Below are 25,826 nucleotides of genomic sequence, written 5' to 3' on the forward strand. Positions count from 1 at the left end.
CCTATCAGGGCGCGGCCCTAATGGCGAAATGGGCGGGACTACCCTCACACCGGATGTGCCGCGCTGCGACAACCTAACCTGAAAGGGTGGAAGGAGGAAGGGGGGGGGGGGGGCGATTAGTTGATTGGTAGAAGTCTCGACCAATGGCGGTTCGCGACAGTGCGGCCGCCCTACCCACGGCGCGTGGATCTCGGCCAATCAGGAAAGCCAGACGGGGCGGGCTCCCGGGAAGTGTCAGGGTAGGTTGAGGCGCGCAGACAGCCGCCCGAGTCGAACAGTCGCTCCGCCCGACAACATGGCGGCCACCGGGGTCCTGCCCTTCATCCGCGGGGTCGATTTAAGTGGAAATGATTTCAAAGTAAGTCCGTTCTGTCCGCGCGTGTGTTTTAAACACATTTGAAGCAAATGATTTCGGGAATAGTTTGTAACCGTCTGAGCTCAGGGCGGACAGTCAGTCAGTCAGTCAGTCAGTCACGGGGGGTGTGAAGTGGCTGCACTGACCGAGGCCCCGGGACGGTGTCCACTGAGGAAGTTGTGAACTCGTTAGAATTCGTGTGTGTTTTTTTTAAAAAAACGTCCGCTCGGTGTTTGTTACTACAGCGACCTGTCATTCTCGTATTATAACAGCAATGCAGTGCTATGGACGTTAGGTCTTTCCAGATTGTGTGTTCAATTCACTTTACAGTATATCCGGTGAAGCGCTTCGAGACGTCTCGAAGACGTGATGAGGCGCTGTATCAAATGCGAGGATTATTATTATTATTATTACTAAGATTTATTTGGTGACGGTTTTAGTTGTTAGGTGTCAGCCGGCCTCAGGCGTCCGCCCTCTCGCCTCTGAGTCAGGAAGTTATGGGTTCGTGCTCCTTGCCAGGACTTACCGTCAAAGCAAAGTGCTTTGAGACATCCTTCGTACGCGGGAGCTCTATTATAATAATAATAATAATCCTTGCATTTGATGGCGTGCCTTATCATGTTCACTCTATATCAAATGCAACGGTTATTAATAAATTCTGTGAAGCCCTTAGATGTTTCAACAATGTGAAGAGGTGCAATATCACACGCAAAGATTATTATTATTAATTTTTTTGAGTTTTTTCTCTTCATTTGAAATAGCAGATTTCACTTCATGAGGCCGTCTCAATGCATTTCATAAGAATTACTGTAAAGTGTAGTGATTATATTTTAAAGCCAATATTTTTTCATAAAACAATGTTTATTATTTTTTCCTGACCTCAACAGCTCTAGGTGTACTCTTGACACCAGTTATTATTGTATTCTTGTTGGCATAGTTCTGTTACTTCAACCACGTTAGCAACATTTTGATTATTTTTTTATTTCAGTAACTCGTGAATTAGTTGAGGACTTGATTCAATTTGGGATTTTGTTTTGTTACTTCTTTAAGAAAGGAGATTGCAATAACTGATGCCTTATCTTAAGCAATGTAACTTTATTGCTCAAATTTAACTAAAATATGATGTTTTTCCTCTTTATTAGCACTTTGGCAGAAAGCTATTTAGAAGGGGAGTTGATTTCAGTTGATGCATTTAGTTGCAGCAACAGTATCATAGATTTAAAACTATTCATGGAATTACAAAGTAGGATTTAATATTGATACTGAAATGTGAAGTAGTATGCTATCTATTTTGTGTGGTGCTCAATGTATACAGTAATAGGAGAATTTCATGCAAAATAGCCGGTTCAGGAAAAACTAACTGGATTGATGATCTTTCTACTTTTCAAGTCTTATTGATAAACCTCAAAGATTGGTTAATCATCAACAATTTCTTGGGTTAATTGTGTAGTAGCTCAGCTTTGCTTGGAGTTCAGCACCAACATACTTTCTTAACCTGAGTAAAGAAGTTAAAAAGACATGGTACTCATTGTATCACCCTCAAAACAGCTACAAGCTGAGTGGAGCCTCTGGCGAGCTGTGGTCCCCAGCCTCGTCATTGCATCAGAACAATGACCCATGTTTAGTCTGGACCCCCCCCAGAGCACAGCCTTGAATCACAGGAAATAAATGGAAACCTTTTATACATGTTCTGATGAATGGTTTTCTATTTCTGATACATTTGGCACCGCAGCATGCAGCGTCCAGTGGGAAGTTTCCAATCACGGGTCCGATCTGAATTTCTGAGTGATGTTTACAGTCTGTGTAACACACAAATGTAATGTTCTGAGATTCCACACATAGCTCACACTTACCAGAGCTTGCTTTAACATTATTATGCTTTTGGAATTGGAATAGCCTTGAATTCAGGCAAAGGTTGTGAGGTAATTGTCTTAGCTTTGTTCCATGTTACCCAACAGTTTAAGAAACCCTTTTGGTTCCTGTTCCCCATCTGATTGTAGGGGATCTGGCTTCTGAATTGTAAAGTGACTCAATAATCTGGTGTTTCTGGGTTCATCCTTGCAAACCCATAATACAGTCTTTTTAAAAAAAGAGTCTTAGGACATCCTCCCAATGTGAAAGGCGCTAACAAATATAAGTTGCTGTTGTCGAGTAGAACTAGTATAACTGACCCACAGTGTGAATTGTGCTTCAAGTGTGCATCACAAGTAACTTTTACTGGGGTCGCAAGTCTCCTCATCTGTGCCTCTTTTTAACCAATCTGAGGGCTACACATTGTGATTGACTTGAATATCCTGTATGTTCTATCTCTGTATTTGTTTAGGGTATTGGTGAGCTCTTTGGGAGCTGGTTTGGGGAGCTGCTGACTAATAGAGTGAAGGAGAGATGAATTAACCTGTGTGGATTTGAAGTGATGTGATCACTGAAGCATCTCAGTGACTGGCAGTACTTTAGCTCCTTCATGCTATTTGCACTTTAAGAGCAAGATATGCAAAAGGCTATTCAGGTGGTTCATAAGCTTCTGTAATAAAACAAATTACTGATGGAGAAATTCTTTCCCCCTCTTCTCCATTTTCTTGCCTGCTGTCTTCAAGGCTGTAACTTGTGCTGTGGTAAGTTTCATGATTCCAGCCACTCCCCAATCATCCTTGCCCAAATAGGTATTTTTTTTCAAATTAGCCTAGTTGGTGACCTGTATTCATCCATGAGAAAAAAAAAGAGGGGCTACATTGGCCTAATCTGTCCATATAAATCCACTTTTTAGCAGGGCGACCAGGGTACAATTGGGACCACAAACCTTAGTTTCTCTGCCTGCACTGCCCTCCCATTCCCAGCCCATGAACACTGAGACTAATTGTAGTGCCCATTCCCCCATCTCTGCAACTGAAGTCAACTATCTGAACACAGTCTAATCTATAATTCTTGGTAGCAAATTACCCAGTGCCTTTGCCCCTGAGGGAATAGCTGGATTTTTAAACATTGATGTAGCCTGTATGTAATGGTGGTGTTGTATAGTGCTGTGCTGATAAATGTGCACCTTCAATATGTGGATCATTTGCCTGTGATCTATAATTGCTATTATTAAAACAAATGTAGTGTTTATTTCTCAAATAGAGTAGATTTGTGTTTTCTAATGACTAATAATTTTTGATAGAACGCAATGTCATCTTGGTAGTCATTTAGTTTCAATTGACAGAACATGAACCTAAGCAATGTGTCTGTTTTTTGTGAGCAAGGTGTCTGTGAGTTGTGGGTGAAATTACACAGAGTTAACACGTGTTAACTTTGCCAATTTTTTGTCCTGCAAAGGGTGGGTATTTTCCCGAACATGTTAAGTCAATGACCAGCTTGCGATGGCTGAAGCTGAACCGGACGGGACTGTGCTACCTGCCCGAGGAACTGGCTTCTCTTCAGAAATTGGTATGAAAATGTATATTTCTCTGTAATTTACACTGTGTGCAGCTGATAATGTAGAAATAGCTGTCCAACTGAACCTGGGGAAGCCCTTCTCAATCTTTACTGCACTTTGACACAATGGCAACGCACCACTGTTAAGCGCTCCAAGACGCTGCCCCATGTCAATGGTGCATCTAAATGCAAGTTGTTGGTGGCTGGATATAAAATAGACCTATAAGGGAAAGTCCATTATAAAAATTGTCCATTAGCACTATTGAATGTGTAATGCTTCTTTATTATAGAATTATGTATAAATAAAAGTTTGTTCTGTTTCTATCTCTGATTTTTTTTGTTTTCCCAGGAGCATTTGTCAGTGAGTCACAACAGCCTGACCACCCTTCATGGGGAGCTGTCCAGCCTGCCGTGCCTGCGGGTTAGTAACCAGGGAGGATAGTGGTCTAGTACTTATACCCTGACAATCGGGAATAGCACTCGCAAGTTTTTCCTGGGCACATTGTTGCTCTATTTGTCCTGTGTTTGTTACTGCACAGTTTCTCTGACCTGGATTAGCTGATGAGGAAAGACTGGATAAGATAGAACTCTTCAGACTCCATAAACAACATTCTAGAGGGTTTCTTTTAGAGTTGTTTACAAGGATGGAGAGAGTAAACCTAGAACAATCCTTTTAGTTATCCCAAGACAACAGTTGGACATAGGTTCAGAGTTGTCGTGGGCAACTTTTAAGACAAACACAAGTTCAGTATTTCTTTACACAGATAGCATCAACAACTGAACAGATTACCCGCCAGTGTAGTTGAGGCCAGGTACTAGAGGCATTTAAGACTAGCCTAAGGATGTAATGGGAAGAGAGGGAGCAGGGATTCTGGAAAAATGAGATCCCTTCTTTGAAGGACTTTCTTCATCCAAACCTCTCTGGTCAAGAAGCAGGAACTTTGGCCCAAGGAAAACTGAATCAAGCTGGGACTCCCAATTTGGAGCTGGGCTGACTATGAGATGCCAGCACTCAGTCACCAGTGTGTGTATGTTCTTTATAGGCCATTGTGGCTCGAGCTAACAACCTGAAGAATTCTGGAGTGCCTGATGACATTTTTCAGCTGGATGATCTCTCTGTTTTGGTAAGTTTCCTGAAGCACAGCAAGAGCAAACCCTAACCTATGTATTATCTGCACTGTGAATGAATCTGGTAATTCTGGAAGCAGTCTGGCTTACATAGACTACTAATGATTTTTCAATATATATAATATATATTGTGGTGATAAGGCTACTGCTAAACCTGGGATTGGGAAAATAACAGACCATTCAGGCTCCCACATCAATTTTTCAGATGTCAAAGCTGAAAAAATGTTTTGTGAAGGTAATCTCTACATTTAAGACCTAGAACTTGTTTGTAAATATATTTACTGGAGGCCAGTGACACCGAACGGGAGCTCGATATTACATCAACTAAACTATATTTATTATATACATTGTATGTGACATTGACCAGCTGTGAGGCACATACACTTCATGGCCTTTCAGTTGCTTCTATGGGGAACCACTAATTGTGTTAGATAACAGAAATCTTGTTGCGGAGTATGATCTTCATCTTTGGGTCGGTTTGCATGAGCTGTAGTGGGGAGGGAACCTTCTGCTGTGTACTCAGTGTTGATGGTTCCCAGTCAGGAGGTGTCTGATTGGCATCAAGTCTGATCCAAAACGATGGTTTACTTATCGAGTCATTGCTTGTGATGTTGCCTTAAATGCCTTAAGCGCTCTGGGACGCGACACCATGTGAGAGCGCTATACAAATGTAAGTTGTTGTTGATACTGATGTGCTTGTAATTGATGTTGGGTGATAACAGAATGACCTGCAGGCGTTGTTCTGTTAGTAGGAGAACTTTGAACTGTTGTGTATACACTGTGAGGAGGGATACCTAGTTTTGTATATACACTGGGGTGGGGGGTAATACCTAGTATGGTGTATACACTGGGTGATGGGGGGGTACCTAGTGTTGTGTGTACATTGGGATGGGGGGAGGGGAATAGCAAATGGAATATTTGTTGAAGTTCTAAAAGTCCTGTTGACCTGATGTAACCTTATGTTTCAGGATCTCAGCTACAACCTGCTGAGTGAAATCCCCCGAGAGCTGGAGAATGCCAAAAACATGCTGGTGCTCAACCTCAGTCATAACAGGTGGGAAAGGGGTATGTGGCGCTGGTCTGAGCTGGGAGTTGCTCAGCATCCCATTAAAAATATTTCCAGAATAAATCCTACAAAGGAAGAGCTTTCAACCGCATGTTTGTTGGTTGGCTCTTCTGTAGAGAGCTGGGTCCCTGAACCAGAGGTCAGTCTTAAATCTACAGCATCAAATACCTGATGGTTTTAACCTTGATAAGAGCTGTCTTCACTATAACTGTATGTGGCTTCATAGGGAGTTATTGATTGCAATCCGTTGCTCTTTGTTTCGCTGTTTGTCCTCTCTGGTTGCTTGTCATCGTTCATGTGCTCGTTTCCACCTCCTAATAGTTTTCTTTCCTTCTGCAGCATTGAGAACATCCCAAACCAACTGTTTATAAACCTGACTGATCTGCTGTATCTGGACCTGAGTGACAATAAACTGGAGAGCCTGCCTCCGCAGATGAGGCGCCTGGTTCATCTCCAGACGCTGATTCTGAATAACAACCCACTTATGCACGCTCAACTCCGGTAAGCATTAACAAAGGGAATCTCCCTCCCTAAATCAGGGATTGGTGCAGATTTCTCTATCTTTCCTCGTCCCTCCATGTGGTTTAGAATTGGAAAGATGTAATATTGTTCAGTGAGTGCCAATTGCATGTATTTGTTGGTGTTTAAACGACTGACATTTCTCTAGAAGTTCTGGGCTGCAGGTCCTGCCCACGTGTTATGACTAGTTGAGGCACAATGTGTCTGTATCATGTCTGGGCACCCTCATTAACCTGAGGACAAGCTGGAAGCTGATGGAATAAATCCTGTGACTTCAGGTGTCATTCAGCGTGAGACGTTTGTAAATGTCTGCTCGTAGAACTGCTATACACTTTCTTGTGGCAATGTTATGCCAGGTTTTATTTGAGATATCAAGCTATGAGGCCTGAAGACTATGGACGCATGCTAATTCGCTGAATTCATTCTTACAGACAGCTTCCTGCGATGACTGCTCTACAGACGTTACACCTTCGGAACACGCAGCGTACCCAGAGCAATCTGCCCACCAGCTTGGAAGGCCTGTCTACCCTGTCAGGTCAGCCATCAACCCTCTCTCTTGCACTCTAACCTCGCTCAAAGCCTTTGCCACACACTCTTTAAAAATATCTGCTTGTTCCTAAGTTGATTAGCATTTTATCCAAAATCAAACTGCTACACTTCTAGCTTACACCGTTCATTCATCACGACAAGGAAGTGATTGTTAACCAGCTTGGAAGAGGATCAGTCCTGGGCCAAACCATGGAGCAATGTGTTTTAGGTTTAGTTGAGAGTGAAGTTCACTTTTTTCCCAGCCAATTTTCTCCCTCTGTCCTGCTGGAGTGCAGTTCAACAGCTGCTGGTTGCTCTTTGGAACCTCAGCCATGTGACATTTATGTGTTGGTTTGTTTATGTGTTTGTTCATCTCTGGTCTTGCTATGTGAATGGAATATTTATCCGTGCTTTTACCTTGCTCTCCAAGCCTGAAGGGGATATGTCCGATTGCAGCATATTCAAGCAAAAGTTGTCCTTTCTCTTGCAGATGTGCAGTTGTCTTGCAATGACCTGACCAGGGTGCCCGAGTGCCTGTACACCCTGTCCTCCCTGCGGAGGCTGAACCTCAGCAGTAACCAGATCTCTGAGCTGTCGCTGTGCATTGATCAGTGGACCCAACTGGAGAGTCTGAACCTGTCCCGGAACCAGCTGACCTCGCTACCGGTATGGGCATTCAGATAAAACTGGACATTTTTATAACTCGTGCAAAAGGTATTTAAACTCAAGTGGATGCGCATCAGGAAGCTTACAGTACAGTTTTAGCTTGTTTAATTCTAACAACAACAACGTATATTAGCTCTCTCTCTTCTCTCCCCCCTCACACACACACACACACACACACATCAGCTCCCTAATGCAAACCACCACATCATAGCTATGCTCTCTGAGGACAGGCTTGGGCAGTGGGAGGAGGAGAATGTTAAATCTGTCAAGGCTGCCAGTTGTTCAGGGGTTGGTGGTGGGGGGGGGGGGGGGATGTTCTGTGCACATGAGGCTCCCAATTGATTAAAAATCATTCTAAGAACCGTAACTCTTGAGTCAGCGTTTCTGAGAACAGCTAAAACTAACCAGTTTGTGCACATCCCGTTTAATGTTCCTTCAGCAAGTCAGATAAAATGTTGCTGCTGCAGCAATGTTCTCTTTGTGCGAGTCTTTACACTGGGATGTGAAGGTGTCTTAGTTACTGCAATTCTGAAGTGGAATGTGTTATTTCCATCCTACAGCAATGAATGTACTGCATGACAGTAGGCCAAGAGGGAGAGGTACAACAATAACAACAAGATTACATTTGTATAGTGCCTTTCACTTCGGGAGGACGTCCCAAGATGCTGGACAATGTACAGCATTTCAGACCCGAGCTGGGGTCAGAGGGGGAGAAGGGAGGAGAGGAGAAGGGGGTTGACCGATGGCACGGTCGAAGAGGAGAGTTTTGAGGCCGGACTTGAAGGAGGCTAAGGAGTGGGTGAGGCGGAGTGATTGGGGGATGGTATTCCAGAGGTTGGGGGCAGAGTGGCTGAAGGCTCTCCCGCCAGTGGTGGGTTGGGGGACGTGGAGCAGGCCGGAGCCGGCTAAGCGGAGGAAGCAGGCGGGTTGCTAGAAGGTTACGAGATCACAAAGGTAGGGTGGGGAGAGGCCATGGAGGGCTTTGTAGGTAAGGACCAGGATCTTGAAGTGGATCCTCTGAAGGATAAGGAGCCAATGGAGTTGGCAAGAATGGGGGAGATGAGGTCACAGAGTTTGGTGCGGGAGAGGACACGGGCTTCAGAATTCTGGATTATCTGCAGCCTGTGTTGGGAAGAGTTGGGAAGGCCAACAAGCAGGGCGTTTGCATAGTCGAGTCTGGAGATGATGAAGGCATGAACAAGAGTTTCAGCGGCCTGAGGGGTGAGGTAGTGGCAGAGTCGGGCGATGTTATGGAGGTGAGGGAAGGCAGAACGGGTCATGGCTTGAATGTGGGGGAAAAAAGACAGTTGAGGGCCAAACAAGTCACCGAGGTTCCTAACTGTCTTGGTGAGTTGAAGTGTGCAATAATGGAGGTTGATGCTGCCAGAGCCTGAGGTGCAGAGCGCTGGCGCGAGCCAATCAGGATGGGCAGGGTGTGACGGGCAAGGTTAGGTCAGACACCAGGAGGTATTTCTTTACACAGACAGTAATTGACAGCTGGAATGGATTATCAAGAAGGTGGTGGAGGACAGGATGCTAAAACTTATCCTGCTTGATGTGGTGATGGGAAAAATGGGGAATGAGCAAAAGATTTTCGTCATCTCATGTGACACATGCTGATGAGGTTACTGCTGTCAGGTGTAATGTGGAATCCTGCAGCTCAGTAGTTGGAGCACTCACTTTGCAATCGACGGACGAAATGTTGGGCAAGTTTCTTTACTCCACACACCTCTATTTACCTAGCAGTAAGTAGGAACCTGGTTGGAAGATCGCTTTTCTGGGGCTAATAATTCCTTCAAAAAAAAATAATAAATTGGTCACTCAATTCACCAGTGTTTTTGGGACACTCTGCGCAATTGGCTGCCACGTTTCGTCCACAACATATACAGTCAATTTACTTTACAGTATATTCTGTGAATCACTTTGAGACGTCTTGAAGATGTGATAAGTCGCTTTATCAAATGCAAGGATTATTATTTATATTACTGTCACGTGACACATGCTGATGAGGTTTACTGTACAGTTGGTACCGTACCACCCTGACTCCAATCTGCCCCAGAATCCTGTGTGCTTACTGTCTTTCTGCTCCTCAGTCGGCCATCTGCAAGCTGACCAAGCTGAAGAAACTGTATTTGAACTCGAATAAGCTGGACTTTGATGGGATTCCTTCCGGTATTGGGAAACTCGCCAGCTTAGAGGAATTCATGGCGGCCAACAATAACCTGGAGCTTATCCCCGAAAGCTTGTGCAGGTACTCTCTCTTGGCAAGTGGCTTCATTCCACTCTGAGGTCCCGCCTGTAGTTAACCATTAACATTGTGCACTCTCTACCCAAATACTGTTCACAACACGGGAAGAGATGAATTATAACAGAAGCATTTTACACTGTTGCCTCTCTATTATTGGGGCAAAAGTATTCATGTTAATTCAGAGTGACAAGATAGCCATATACAGTGGTTTTATTCCAAAAGCCTTCTCCCAGCCCCACACTCTGCCCCATGTTCTGCCTAAACAGAGTGCTTTCTGCTTTCAGATGTGGAAAGCTAAAGAAGCTGGTTCTTAACAAAAACCGTCTGGTCACGCTGCCTGAAGCTGTACATTTTCTTACAAACCTAGAGGTAAGAAAACCATTCCAGTACACAGGAGATTCAGCGACATTCGTCTCACCAATGACTGGTGATTCTCAGCTCCAAACTCCCCTCCCTGATGGCTCAGTTGGTAAAGACACTACACCCAGTAGCACTGAAGCCTTACAGGCCAGCGGGGGACTCAGCTCCATTCCCAACTTGGCTGAGGAAAGCAGTGAAATCGGCCTACAATTAGGCTTCAGTGCTCCTGTGCTGGGGAGGGGGAACAGATGCAGGCAGCCATTTAAATAATGCTTAGAACTGGATTGGGACAGAATGTGTTTGTGCAGGTTCATCAAATTACACAATACAACAACAAGATTCCATTTATAGTGCACCTTTCACGTCGGGAGGACGTCCCAAGGCGCTGTACAGTTGGGCCAGGACCCGAGCAGTGGGGAAATGGTCAGGGTGAGGGGAGGGAAGGGAGGGAGCGAGGAGGGGGTAGAGAGTCGAGAGGGGAGCTGAAGGCACAGTCAAAGAGAAAGGTCTTGAGACCGGCCTTGAAGGAGGAAAGGGAGGAGGCGGCGAAGGCACTGGGGGATAGAGTTTCAGAGCCTCGGGGCTGAGAGGCTGAAGGCCCGGCCACCGATGGTAGGGCGGTTGGGGCGGGGGATGTGGAGCAGACCGGAGCCAGAGGAACGGAGGGTACGGGCAGGTAGGTAGGGGGATAGTAGGTCAGAGAGGTAGGAGGGAGCAAGGCCGTGAATGGCCTTGAGGGTGAGGATCTTGAATTCGATCCTCTGGGGGATGGGGAGCCAGTGGAGGCGAGCGAGGGTGGGAGTGATGTGGTCCCGAAGCCTGGTGCGGGACAGTACACGAGCTGCAGAGTTCTGAATGACCTGCAGCTTGTGGAGGGAGGTGCCGGGAAGGCCGGCGAGGAGAGAGTTCCTATAGTCCAGCCTTGAGGTGATAAAGGCGTGAACTAAAGTTTCAGCAGCGTGAGGGGTGAGGTAGTGCCGTAGTCTGGCGATATTCCGGAGTTTAAACGGGAGTTTAAATAGTTTAAACGTAACTGAACCCAAGCCAAGAGTTTAGCCTTTTGTTGCTTTACCAGTTGTTCTCTTCACCTCTATTTCTCTGTATCCATTCTCCTGATTAATTCAAATCCTCAGGGTCACAGCAATCTCCTGTCAGTCCCTCTAGAGTCACATTCACAAAGAAAGCAGCAGGCAGCAGTTTTAAGCAACTGAATCCTTATAACTTGTTGTTGGGATATGTTGCCTCGGCAACTGGGAACGTCTAAATAACTAGAATTATAGAACTGACAAAAATGTCTCCTCCATGGAGGCCGGAGAGAATTTGTAAGTGTGTGTATTACAGCGACAGGACTGACTAAATCACTTGGATTTAGAGCCTAGTTTGTTCAGGGGAGTAACAATGACCTCCAGCACAGTCTGATGTCTCGTGGATTTAATCACTGTCATTGCCAACCTTTTCCACTGTAACTATCAGGTCACAGAGCGATGGCAAGTGAGGTAATTTACCCCTCCCCAGAGAGAGGAATTCATTCCGCAGGGTGAGGGAAACCGGCCTGTATCAGTGATTCACAGTAAAATAATACCAGAAGATTTACATTCGATTTGGGGAAAAAAAGGAGATTTGGAAGGAGAATCTTCCAGGATGATGGAAAGTGAACTGGATGGACTTTGGTCTTCTCTAACTTAGCAAATTCTCATGTTCTTGCGAGATGTGTGGCTGATGTGTTCCTCAGGTGTGGTTTGTGTGTGTGTGTGCTTGTGTGCGTGAGGTGGAGGAAGAGTGCAGGTTGGGTTAGGAGTGGGGGGGATTGGTAAAGGAAAATTAACTGTTAATACATCATTCTAGCAAGTTCAATGTCTCAAAGTTTATTTTATTTCTGGTTAGATTCTGGATGTGCGGGAGAACCCCAGCCTGGTCATGCCTCCCAAACCCGTCGATAAAACCTCGGAGTTTTACAACATCGACTTCTCTCTGCAGAATCAGCTGCGATTGGCCGGAGCCTCACCTGCTGTGGTGGCAGCAGCCGCTGGAGGTACAGACCATGTTCCTGTCCTGTTTCACTAGAGGCAGGAACCTCGGGGTTGTTGACGGTACAGCCGGACGTCAGGAATGGAGGAGCTGTTGTCTTTACTTCGCCCGATATCCTGACGGTGCTCTTCACCTAAAATTAACAGATGATTCTTTCTCTTACTCCCCCCTCCCTACTCCCCCACCACAGCCAGTGGTGCTCGAGACCCAGTAGCTCGGAAGATGCGTCTCCGAAGAAGGAAGGACTCAAGTCAGGATGATCAGGCCAAGCAAGTGCTGAAAGGGATGAGCGATGTGGCCGAGGAAAAGAACAAAAACCCACAAGTGAGCGCTCTATCTAAACAATCCCGAATCACTGAGGAAGTGTGGCAAAAGTAGAATCTGACTTGTTAATGTAAGAGCAATACCTGCTTCAGCAGACCGACTCCTTGAGGCTGTTAGAATTGGCTCAGGCTGAGTTAGGGTTGATTGGGTTAGGGAAGGGAAAATCTTTGAGGGGAGATTTTCACCCATGAGCCTGACCTGGATTCAAATCTAAATGGAAAAGTGAATTTGAGTGTTGTTAATGAGAGACTATTGCACTTTATTTCTATGTAATGCGATTGATTTACTCTCCCATAGTAATGTCAATAGATAGATGGCTCTCTTTACACTTGCAGGACCCGGGAGAGCTCAAGTACACAGACCTGAAGACCAGGCGCTGGGATCAGGGGCTGGAGAAACCGCACCTCAATTACTCCGAGTTCTTCACAGAAGATGTGGGTCAGATCCCAGGACTTACAGTTTGGCACATTGAAAATTTCATTCCCACCATGATTGACGAGGCATTTCATGGCAAGTTTTATGAAGCAGACTGTTACATTGTCCTAAAGGTAACTGGCCTTGACAACTGTGCTATCTTCTACACCATGTTCTCTCTTTTGTACAGGGTACCATCTTGTTTCCCATAACAGACCATAACGTCTCCTGTCTTAGCCTTGTAGATTGTACAGAATTTATATAATTATATAATTAGAATTTATATAATTGTATAATTATATCTTAATTTGAAAATTGATATTCGAATGAAGATAAAAGATAAAAACTTGTCTCCTCCACTCCACCATTGCTATGGCCCATTGATTTGCATTTATTGAGTCAAATTGTGTTACTGTGTCAACAACAACAAATTTGCTTAGTACTTTCATGTCAGGAGGACGTCGCAAGGCGCAGAGGGTGGCTGACCTGTTTATGGCTGTTGAATTGATTGGAATTGCTTGGCTTTGCAGACCTCACTGGATGAGAACGGATCATTTAACTGGCAGATCTTCTACTGGATTGGCCAGGAAGCTACCATGGACAAAAAGGCTTGTGCTGCCATCCACGCCGTCAACCTGCGCAACTTCTTGGGTGCCCAGTGCAGGACCATCCGTGAGGAAATGGGAGATGAGAGCGAGGAATTCAGCACGGTCAGTAACGGGCTGTTTGACTAATTTCTCTCAGGGCGACCGTGAGGGAAATGTTCCTCTGGGAACCTGTGCACTCTCAGATGTTGGTTGCTTTATTAATGTGTAACAAGCAAAAGGGAGTCTGCCGAGTGAGTGGGCTTAATATGGCTGAACCTTTTCGACATCTCCTCACTGGCCGTGGTTGGTCACAGAGGCTTGTACCAGTCCTTTGTATAGCTTCCAACAAGATTGAATGCTAGTTTCTGGTTCGAGAAGGTCATTTTGTAACAATGGGAAATGTTTGTGAGACTCTTCTGGGAACGCTTGACATAGCATCACCATGATGTCATTAAAGCTTTGCTTGATGTTTAATACTTTACTTACACTGTACTTGATAACTAGTTTGCATGACCCTGTACAAGTGCTGTACAATTCAGCAGGTTTATTTACTGGGGTGATGTTTGCAGGTATTCGACAACTACATTTCATACATTGAAGGAGGAACAGCAAGCGGCTTCTATACAGTGGAAGAAACACAGTATATCACCAGGTAACAAGCGGGTGAACACATGGAACTACGGCTGTAGATCCCACGTTTACGACTGTATCTGATGTTTTTGGACACACAAAGATAGCAAGACAAGCTTGCCCAGGGTCAGGGATGTGAATAGCAATTTCATGACAAACACCGGGAAGTATTTCTTTACATGGAGGGCAATGTGGAGCTGGAATGGTTCACCAGGAAAGGCTCATTTAATCAGTAAACTGTTGATGCTGTAATTGGATGACAGTAGGAAGAATGAGATGAAACCGATTGAAGGGCCTCCTTATCTGGTCGTCTGTCTCTCTTGTGATGTGGAATGGGATCAGAAAACACAGTCTCACCAATGGACTTTACACTTTCCAATCTCTCACTTGCCTTCTCATTTTCAAATCTAAAATAATTAATTCTGTAACAATGCTGGTTGGTGCCTGTCAGTTCTCCTCTCCTCTCACGTGTGGCTGTACGGACTGTTAGTAAGTTTCCTTTTCCTGCACACTTTGAGGTCGGGTTGGCTGTTTCCAGCAGGAGCTGGGAGCTGGGCTGAGATTAGGAATTTGTCACTGGGAGTGATCTGCAACCTGTCACTGTGCTACAATGTCTTCCATTATTGCTGCTTCTGCATTGTATCTTTTCATATCTCGAAAATATGAATCCTCCTGTCCTTTGTATTTATTGTACAGATTGTTTCGATGCTACAATAAGTCAAACATAAAGCTGGAATCAGTGCCCCTCAAAGCCTCATCGCTGGATCCTCGGTAAGTCTGCTGATCGCATCTGTGACTGTTAGTGACTGTGCCAGCAGCCGTATATCGCTGCACTGTGTCCTGAGCATCTTGATTTCTTTACCTCTGTGTTTCTGCTCGTATCGTGCACTAACCTAACCACCTGCTGTTTCCTTACTCTCCTAGTTTTGTGTTCCTGCTGGATCATGGGCTGAACATTTATGTCTGGAGAGGCTGCAAGGCCACACTGAGCGCAAGTACGAAGGCCAGGTACGAGGTTTAGCAGGATACTGAATTGAATTTGTTGCATTCATTTTTTTGGGTGGGGGGCGGTCGGGCAAGAGAGAGAGCAAGGCCAGCTAAACGTAACCTGAGAGGCAATTCTTCCCATGTTGTCCAAACTTATAGAATATTCACAGTATCGTGACTGCATGGCCACTGAAGGAATCAGGAAGGGATCTCTCTGTGAGAGGCATTGTCAGCCAGTTCTTACACACATGCCCTTGAGATGATGACTATAATCTACTTTTGACTCAGAGGAGAAGCTTGAGGTGCTGTGTGGGGAGAGTTCTCCAGCTGAGACCTGCTGTAATCCATCCTTTGTTATGTTAGACTTTTTGCTGAGAAGATCAATAAAAACGAGAGGAAAGGGAACGCTGAGATCCTGCAGCTGATGCAGAGACAGGAGCCGCCGGAGTTCTGGGAGAGTCTGGGAGGGCAGCCCGAGGAGATCAAATGCCACGTTCCTGACGACTTCAAAGCCATGAGACCCAAACTTTACAAGGTAAAATAGCTCCAAAGTAAGGAATCTGGGTGTTTTGAGTTTATGTTTATATTCTGTGAAAAACAACAACAGAAATGTCATTAGGATGGTTTCTGTCATATTTGACAATTTGGGATTATGGCCAATAATTCTTCAGATTAATTGGTCATTCACTTAATGGCTGTTTGGGGGTGCTTTTTTGGGGGGGTTGGGGGAATAAAAGGCTGGGGTGATTGCACTTTTATTTAAGAAAAACATTACGCTGAACAGCAGTGTGCTGGGGAGTAGTGGAGGCAGGCAGAGGAACATTTTAAAATGGGTATGAAAACGTGTTATGTGATTGCAAGTCTGTGTGGGTCTGTGCTTTGATATCTGTACATGGTTATTATCCTAAAGCTAGAAAGTCCTTTTTTCCTTTTCCTCCTGAAGGTGGGCCTGGGTCTCGGATATTTGGAGCTTCCTCAGATTAACTACAAACTCTCGGTGGAGCACAAAGTCAAACCCAAGATCGATCTGGTGCCGGATCTCAGGCTGGTGCGTAAACTTTAACATGCTCCTATCTTCCTTGGTATTTGGGGTTTTAATGGGGTGAAGATGGAGTTTTACATATTGAATGTAAGATGGCTGTCCTGGGGTGTTGCTCCTGGGATGACAGGTTACCTCACCCTTCTCTTCATTTCAGGTCCAGAGTCTCTTAGATACAAAGTCCGTCTACATCCTTGACTGCTGGTCCGATGTCTTCATCTGGATTGGCCGCAAATCCCCGCGGTTGGTCAGAGCAGCGGCCCTGAAGCTGGGACAGGAGCTGTGTGGGATGTTACACCGGCCCAAACATGCCATCGTTGTCCGGAACCTGGAGGGTTCCGAGTGCCAGGTACGGCCACAGCCAGCGCTGCAGCCTGCCACGTCTGGGCGGAATCCCTCCTCCACGGCACTAGTTCTGTCACTTCTTATGTGGGAAGCTCTATTTACAGTAATGTAATGGACGAGTTGTCCTGAGGACAGGCTGTGATTAGCCCTGTACATCTCACAGGCAGCTGCTGCTGCTGTTTGCAGCTCTTTGCAGATTGCAGACTTTGTGTATCTGAGTAAAGGTGATGAATATGCAATATAATGTAGGTTTCTGGCTGCACAGTCACTGTCACTGTCATTATGAGCGCTGCTCAGTGGGGATAAGAGGCCAATAATTGTTTTTTAGTGAAACATTTAGGACACTTGGGGACTAGTATTGCTCATCCTTCTCTTGTCCTGGATCCTATAATTCATCTCCTATTACATCCCGGCTCCTCAGCCCTTTGTTCTCACAGATGCTCAGCTCCCTTTGGGGATGCAGGGGGCAATGTCATTGCAAACTCTGCGATTTCCTCTGTGTGATTGTGTTGGGCAAGGCAGCGTGTGGGACATACATCAGAGAGGAGGGTCTTTCTCTCGGGATGTTATTTGATTGTAGAAAAAGAAGAACCTTCTCATTCTGGCTGATATGTTAAAGGGAATTGTTCGGTTTTGATTTTGCTGAGTGATTGAATTCACTTGTGAGGTGTATTCTTCTGTAGGCTGGTGCCTGATAATGGCAGCCAACCCTGACTGAGTCCCCAGTAATGGATCATTTCCACCGTGCTTTTCCCCTGATATTGAAGCCTGTGGTTTTGTTCTGTTTGTTACTATGTCTCTGATCCTTGTGAACAGGTATTTAAATCTAAGTTCAAAAACTGGGATGATGTACTGAAAGTGGACTACACCAGGAATGCGGAGACTGTGCTGAAAAGAGAAGGTCTCATGGGGAAAGTGAAGAAAGACGCAGAGAATAAAGACCAGATTAAAGCAGACCTGACCGCCCTCTTCCTGCCTCGCCAACCAGCAATGTTACTAGCAGAGGTACAGCAAGCCTGGGGCGGCACTGGGGTGGGTGGGCGGAGAGAGAGTGAGGCGGGAAGGACTGACTGGTGTGGGATGATGTGGTGTAAAGAGTGACTTTTATAGGTGTGTACTGTGTGTTTCCCTGTTTCGCCGACTCTCACCAAACATTTGTGTCTGTGGTCTTTCACCCAGTAAAGTCATCATCAGATGACTCATGAGAACAGCTATGAGAAGATTTGTCACCGCTTATTAAAAATATATTCTCTTCCTTTAATTTTGTAACTGATCCTACATAGTAGGATTGTAACTGATCCTACATCCTGCCAGCTGGTGAGGGGGCAGGGCAGTAGGGTGCTATCCTGCTAATTTAGGAGGGATTTGGGGAGAGTTTCAGAGTGGGAGCACGGTGGCTGGAAGTCAATGTGAGATGTCCTGTCCTGTGGAATGTGCTGTATAAGTGGACGTTGCTGTTAACAAACTATTGACTTTTGCTTTCCCGTTGCCAGGCTGAGCAGTTGACTGAGGAGTGGAATGAGGATCTGGATGGAATGGAGGGCTTTGTACTAGAAGGGAAGAAATTTGCTCGTCTTCCTGAAGAAGATTTTGGTCACTTTTACACCCAGGATTGCTACGTCTTTCTGTGCAGGTAACATGTACGGGATGATCCCCTGCTGACACCACAGTCTGTCTCCATTCAGTCAATGAGATTCATTTATTAGCCTCGGTTAAACACTATTTTTCATTCACTGCATTCAGTGAATGTGTCCCTGTGCAAGTAGCAATTTAATTTTACATCTGTAAAGTTATCTATAATTTAAGATTTGACCGATCAGTGCAAATTGTGTGTGTGAGAGAGAAAGAGAGATTGTTTAACTTAATTCCTGTATAGTTTGGTGTATTCCTTATATAAAAGATGAGGTTACAAATAGTTTAACTTTCCCTTTCCTCCCGACCTTTCCCACATCATTTCCCACGGGACGGTGGATCAATTCCCTCGCGTTTGCAATGAAACTGGATGTTAGTCTCTTCTCATACCGGCTCTGGATAATGGTGTCACTCTGGTTCCTTGGCTCCTATTTGGTTCAGGTACTGGGTTCCGGTGGAGTATGAAGATGAACAGAAGGATAAAGATAAAATGGAGGAGGAGGGAGAGCAAGAAGAGAAGCAGCAGGAGGAAGATTTCCAGTGTGTGGTGTACTTCTGGCAGGGCCGCGAGGCGTCCAACATGGGCTGGCTGACATTTACCTTCAGCCTGCAGAAGAAATTCGAGAGCCTGTTCCCTGGCAAGCTTGAGGTGAAGGTTCCCACTTTCCGCTCGCTCCTTATCATGTGGTTGGTGGTCTCCCTCTGGTAGCGACTATGTGTATGTTCACATTTGGGAATATCAATCCTCAGAAACTTGTGGCTGGTTAGATGCTGTGTATTAACTTAACCCTGGCCTTGCGATTGGCTTAGTGTTGTCAGATACACTGGGACAGTAGGGCACAAGTTTACGATGTGAAGGGCAACTTTAGGCAAGATAGCAAGAAGTATTTCTTTGCACAGAGGAGAAACAGCTGGAACAGTTTACCAGGTAGGGCCTGTGATGTCCAGAGGCTGGACTCATTTAAGAACCAGCTTACTCTTTAATGGCAGGCACAAGGGTGAGATCGAATGGGACAAAGAGCTTCCTTATCCTCTGTGTTAGTGTACAGAAGGGTCTGATTAATGAGCATTTATACACATAACATTGTGAGCCTCTGAGTAACATTCACGACATGTTGGATTATGGCTGCCTTGTTGCTCTGACACTGGGGGATGGGAGAGGAAGTGGTAAGTAGCCAGTCTGATCCCCTGATGGTATCTCGCTTGTGGCAGGTGGTACGGATGACGCAGCAACAGGAGAATCTGAAGTTTTTGTCTCACTTCAAACGGAAGTTTGTCATCCACAAGGGGAAGAGAAAGGCTCTCGAGAACAGCCTCCAGCCCAGCCTCTACCACATTCGCACCAATGGCAGTGCCCTCTGCTCCAGGTACAGCTAACGCTCAGCGCCCACAGTCACACCCCCCCGCAAACTCACCTCTCATTTCCTAGGTTTTCACTTATTCTAATTGAAGGAATAATGAGCAGTTTCTGTGCTTTCAGTATGAAGCTGTGCTGTAAGATTCTGTGATGCTATGGTTCTATAAGTCTGGAGTCCTGTAGCTCAGTGGTTAGAGCACTCGCTTTGCAAGTGAGAGACCTGAGTTCAATTCCAGGCAGAGGGCGAAACCTTGGGCAAGTTTCCTTACGCCACACAGAGCCTAATAATAATCCCTCCAAAAAACCAAAACAATAATAAATTGGTCATTTTCAATCTACGACTGTTTGTGGGACATTGCTGTGCGCAATTGGCTGCCGCATTCGCCCACAAATATACAGTCAATTCACTTTACACTGTGTTCTGTGAAGCGCTTTGGGACGTCCTCCCGACGTGAAAAGCGCTATATCAAATGCAAGGATTATTATTATTATAAGCAAAGTGTTTTGCCTCCTACAGATGTATCCAGGTTCACACCGAGGCCAGCCTGTTGAACTCCGAGTTCTGCTACATCCTGAAGGTAATTGAATCCTGTTGATAATTCTGACACCAAAGACACAAAATCCTGCCCTTCAGCACGGAACTCCAGCTACTATTCTGTCAATGATCTTGATATAAGCAGTGCAAACCCTCCTTTTAGATCCCAGCCTGTAATTTACTCTCGGGATCTGCCACTCTGTCGATTAAATGTTTTGGGGGGAGAATCAGAATTCACTGGTTTGTGTGTTTAAGGTTATCGGGGGCACCAAGGGGGAGATGGCAGGTTTGTGCTGGTACCTGAACAATTACATGCAGCGAAGCCACCAATAGTGAGGTGGGCTTTCTCCTGGGGTATAAGGCTGACGTGCACAATAGGTGCCCATGTGTCAGTGCTGTAACTGTGGCCATGCGTTGGCATTGTTGGGTAAAATGCTGCTTGCATGAGCTGGTGCCTTTCGGGCCCAGTCCGTGCCCGCCCACACCTTGCTTCTCCCTGCACAGGTGCCGTTCGAGAGTACAGACAACCAGGGCATCGTCTACAGCTGGGTCGGACGTGCCGCGGACCCGGATGAAGCCAAACTGGTTGAGGACATCATGAATAGTATGTTTGTTGAAACATACAGCAAACAGGTAATGAGTGTGTCAGAGTGTGAGCGGAGTTAGGCAGCGTACCCCGTCTGTTACCTCTGTTTGTGACTCGAGTTCCAGATTGCTGAACTGATGTTGAGAGTGACATGCCGAAAGGCTTCTTTCTGTTGTGAAACTGACACAAAAGAGTCGCTCTAGTGATATCCCTATACATGGCGCCTGGACCATCAGCTCAAGTCCTGACACGGGGCTTCAATCATCAAAGGTATCAGAGCTCCACCCCTCCCCATGCCAAGCTCCACCACCCTGCCATGCCAGACTCCGCCCCCCCCCCCCCCCCCACCCGTGCCAGCCTCCACACCCCCAGGGTAGCTGTTGTGTGTAGATTGTATCTCTGGCTGTTACTGGATCCCTGGTTTCTGCCTTTAGGTAATAAATGAGGGTGAAGAACCGGAGAACTTCTTCTGGGTTGGGATAGGAGGAGAGAAGCCGTACGATGAGGATGCGGAGTACATGAAATACTCTCGACTCTTCAGGTTTGTGCACTAACACTGGGCTACCTGTACCATGCATTTACCTGGTAACAAAGAGATCTAGTTGGCATGATGTGAATGAATTCTGTATTCCATAACAGCCAGACACGTTCCATGCCCGCTGGCAGCTTGTCTCAATCTGCAACCAGATTTGCTGGCCCATTTGAGGGAATCAGCAGCCAACCGCACACACATCTTGAGAAACAGGGGAGAGAGTAGCACAGAGATCGCAGGGAGCTGTCACCCCGCCCCCATGGCCCTCGGCTGTACAAAAGCAGGGAAGGTGTCAGATGCTATTCAGTGGTTCTCAGCCGGGCACCATTGGGGAGGTGCAGCCTCTGCCCCCTGACCTCTAACCTCACTCTCTCTTCCTCGCAGATGTTCCAATGAGAAGGGCTATTTCTCTGTGTCTGAAAAGTGCTCTGACTTCTGCCAGGATGACCTGGCAGATGATGACATCATGTTACTTGATAACGGGAAGGAGGTGAGTGTGTGTATGTGTGTGTGTTTGTGTGTGAGGGGCTCTGTGTGTGTGTGTGTGTGTGTGTGTGTGTTTATGACCCGCTCTGCCTTCCCTCACCTCCGTAACATCGCCCGACTCCGCCACTACCTCACCCCTCAGGTCGCTGAAACTCTTTTCCGTGCCTTCATCACCTCCAGGCTCAACTATGCAAACGTCCTGCTTGTCGGCCTTCCCAGCTCCTCCCTCCACAGGCTGCAGATAATCCAGAACTCTGCAGCCCGTGTCCTCTCCCGCACCAAACTTCATGACCCCATCTCCCCCATTCTCACCCAACTCCACTGGCTCCCTATCCTTCAGAAGATCCAGTTCAAGATCCTGGTCCTCACCTACAAAGCCCTCCATGGCCTCGCCCCACCCTACCTCTGCGACCTCCTAACCCCCTGCCAACCCGCCCGCTCCCTCTGCTCAGCCGGCTCCGGCCTGCTCCACGTCCCCCAACCCACCATTGTCGAGAGAGCCTTCAGCCACTCTGCCCTCAACCTCTGGAATTCCATTCCCCAGTCACTCCGCCTCACCCCCTTCTTAGCCTCCTTCAAGTCCTACCTCAAAACCCTCTTCGACCATGCCATCGGTCACCGCCCCCCCTTCCCCTCCCCTCACTTCTCCGTGCCTGACCCCAGCTCGGATTTGAAATGCTGTACACTGTCCAGCGCCTTGGGACATCATCCCGACGTGAAAGGCGCTATACAAATGTAATCTTCTTGTTGTTGAGGGGCTGTGTGAGCAGTGGAATGGAGCAGGCTTCTTTCCCAGTTGCTATTTCTTGTTAATTGCCAACACTGCTGTTTGTGTTTTGCAGGTTTACATGTGGGTGGGGACACAGACCAGTCAGGTGGAGATCAAGCTGAGTCTGAAAGCCTGTCAGGTATGTGTGTAATGTATTCTTCTCTCTACCCTCCGCTGTGGAGGACATTTAAAACAAAAAATAGCAGAATTGGGTGGAGTTTTCAGCAGCCTTGGAATGTGTACACATTGGAAAATCTAGATAATAATTTACAGCCTTGGGTATCTCACCCCCTCAAACCACTCCCTTTCTTTCCTCCTGTGATGTGCTAACAAACCAGTACCAGCAGTTTGTGTGAGGTGTCTGGGTCTGTGGCTGGAAACACGAGGGGAAAGAAACTCATGATGCAGTTTGTAAAAATGAAATTCTCCAAAATGTCTTGAACAGGAGGGAATCCCAGTCTGGTGCTAGTCCCAAAACACCACCCACCACCCCACACTCAACTCCCAGCCCACATGGAGGCCCCCAGGCCCCACACAACAGTTCCCAGGCCATAAACTTAGCCCCTAGCACAGCTCAGTGTCTGCTGCGACCCACAGGACAGGTCATAGTTGGGCTCCAAGGACCTCACAGCTTGGAGCAGCAGCTGCTCAACATCTGGGTGGTCTGATCCGCTTCCATTTTACACATCAGCCGGCTTCACGAACACGGTTTCTCTGTGATGTACCACCTGCTTTATCTCGCTGAATCTGAAGCCCGCAGCTCGTATTATTACTGTGCAATGGTCACAGAACAGTACTGATTTTCTTGGTGCGTTGCCAAGTGCCAGATGTGTTTAACGTTCACAGGGGAAATGAAGACAAGCAGTATTTTACACAAACTGGAAATGGGAAAATAAAGCTGCCACCTTCCCTCCACTGTCCCTTGTCCCACACCAAGCCTGTGTAATACATGGAGCGATTCTGCTGTGGCCTAGGAGCTGGTTCCTTGAGACTGATCTATATCATCTAGGGATTGTTACCCCAACATTAGAGTTTGCTGCTCAGAGAGCTCTGAGTGAAAGCAAGTTAATTTTACCCTATTGTATCTACCCTATCAAGTCTCGGGATTCGAGAGTGTAGCTACAGAGAAACTATCTCCGCTGGAAGGGGAATCCAGAACAAGGAGCATCATCTTAAAACTAGAGCCAGGCCATTTAGGGGTGAATTCAGGGGCAATTTTTCACGCAGAGTAGTGGAAATCTGGAATTCTCTCCAAAAGGCTGTGGATGCTGGATCCATTCACATTGTCCAGACTGAGATAAATAGATATTTGTTAGGGTATAAAGGCAATGGTGAGTAATCAGTGAAGTACAGATCATCCGTGATCTTATAGAATGGGCTTGAGGGGCTGAATGACCTCCTCCTGTTCCTATGTTCCTCACTGAGGTCTCTCTCTCACACAGGTTTACATCCAGCACATGAGAGCCAAGGACAGCCAGCATCCACGCAAGTTACGGCTGGTCCGTAAGGGGAATGAGCCCCACAATTTCACCCGCTGTTTCCACGCCTGGAGTGCCTTCCGAAAACCACCAGCGTAAGCGGCCATGACTCCGAACACCAAAGCTTTACTTTAGCCTCTTGTTATCCAGGAAGGACATGGCTGAGGAGGCCTTGCTCTCGCTTGTGCTCACGTTCCCCAGCTCACTACAAGCAATTTCCCACACAGTGTCCAGGCTTGTCTGTGTCCTCCCCAGTTCTCAAGCCTCAAGAGACACGAGACAGTGAACAGCTGAGAAGAGTCGATCAGCTTCAGGCTGAGGAGTGGAGATACACAAACATTTTTTCTGTTTTTACTTGTTTTCCTCCTTTTGCCGATAAATTAAGCTTTTATTGAGATTTTTTTATGTGCAGATTCTCGCTCGTGTCCAGCCTCCTCAGCTCCACTCAGTGATAACAAGATATTTAAAATATTCAATGATGTAATCAGTAAATATGAATTTTTTTGTGGCAAAACAGGTTCTTCCTCAACAGAATGTTATTAATATAGACCCACCTGCCAAGCCCCGAGCAAATCCCTGACTGTCCAGCGGCTTGGGCCGTCCTATGATGTGAAAGGCACTGTGTAAATGTCATGTGTTGTTGAGTAGTGCTGGGGAAGCCTGTAATACAGGGGATTCTCGACTGCATCTTACCCCACTTTTTNCCTCTTTAGGTTGTGTATTTTATGTGGAAAATAACGGTTTCATATCTTACACTTTATTTTTAGCTCCAAAAAAAATCAGAGACCTTCCCCAGGCCTCAGTGGCAACATTGCAGCTTTTCTGACGTGAGGCAGCAAATCAGTTACTTTAAACACAAGGCAGAGAAGCCAAGGAGCAGAGTTTCTGCTTCAGAAGGTGGACGAGAGAAAAGCCTTGTTTTTTCACTCATTGCTGGTGGACAATGTGCAGCAGTCAGTGAGGTGATGTTGATTATGAGTCAGAGGTAGATTGATAAGCTGCATTTCAATAAGTAAGCCATAGATCAGTTTCCTGATCACTGACTGCTCGAGGCTAAATCTGGCCTCTGTGTTGGGTTCAGATCAGCCCCCACCCCCCCTCACCCATTGGTGTAAAACCTGGTTTAAGCCATCAAATGCCCCAAATTAAACTCTTCCCACCTTCACCCGTTACCCACTTCTGCAGGTTCAGACATCACAATAACCAGTGAGGTTACAGGAAGCTGAAGATTGGATAACTTTGTGCAATTATATTCCGCAGCTGCAGGAATGATGCCGGCAGTTACAGAAGTGGGTTTATATAGCAGTTACTGAGGAAAATGCACTGTGTTTTAACTATGTAAAAAAAAAGCAAATGTTTTGAACTGTACAATGTATCAATGTATCACCTCAGTGTTTCTCTGATAAACATCCACGCTGGGGAAGCCACTGCCAGGTTTAATATTTTACTGACACGAAAGTGGACAAGGCACTGACCAGGGAACGCACTGGCTGCTGCGTGGCTCCATCAGCCCACTGCTGAGACACGAGGGATACTCTGCAGCTCAGCGTGTCACCACAGGCACTTTGCTCCTGTGAACATCACATTGTAACAGGCAGCACTGAACTCAAACACAGAGCAAGACATTAAATGCTTTATTACCAATAAAACAGGCAGCATTAGATGATGCAAGTGTGACTGAACATTCTAATAGAAAAGTCAGTACTGGGAACAGCACAATCAAGTATTTTTTTATATAAAAAATCACTACAAGTTCCACAGAGTCTGCGATGTCAATATCAAAATAACTAAACCTTTTAATGTAGTAAATCCGATCAGT

General features: G+C 46.2%; 1 protein-coding gene across 1 annotated transcript; it reads left to right on the top strand.

Annotated features, from left to right (window-relative positions):
- The first annotated feature begins 233 nt into the window (after positions 1–233).
- On the top strand, positions 234–25,434 carry flii (FLII actin remodeling protein). Its single transcript, XM_007911931.2, has 30 exons — positions 234–358; positions 3,665–3,775; positions 4,113–4,184; positions 4,807–4,887; positions 5,860–5,945; positions 6,297–6,458; positions 6,908–7,011; positions 7,495–7,670; positions 9,764–9,921; positions 10,203–10,287; positions 12,163–12,310; positions 12,497–12,630; positions 12,966–13,178; positions 13,575–13,754; positions 14,201–14,283; positions 14,958–15,032; positions 15,186–15,269; positions 15,612–15,783; positions 16,192–16,296; positions 16,445–16,636; positions 17,449–17,637; positions 18,126–18,265; positions 18,706–18,913; positions 19,477–19,631; positions 20,139–20,199; positions 20,661–20,789; positions 21,177–21,283; positions 21,659–21,764; positions 22,603–22,668; positions 23,972–25,434. The coding sequence occupies exons 1-30, from the start codon at positions 296–298 to the stop codon at positions 24,104–24,106; spliced, it is 3,780 nt and encodes a 1,259-aa protein (XP_007910122.1). The 5' UTR covers positions 234–295; the 3' UTR covers positions 24,107–25,434.
- The last annotated feature ends 392 nt before the right edge of the window (positions 25,435–25,826 follow it).

Source organism: Callorhinchus milii, unplaced genomic scaffold (assembly GCF_018977255.1).
Source record: "Callorhinchus milii isolate IMCB2004 unplaced genomic scaffold, IMCB_Cmil_1.0 Scaffold16, whole genome shotgun sequence".
Lineage (NCBI taxonomy): Eukaryota > Metazoa > Chordata > Chondrichthyes > Chimaeriformes > Callorhinchidae > Callorhinchus > Callorhinchus milii.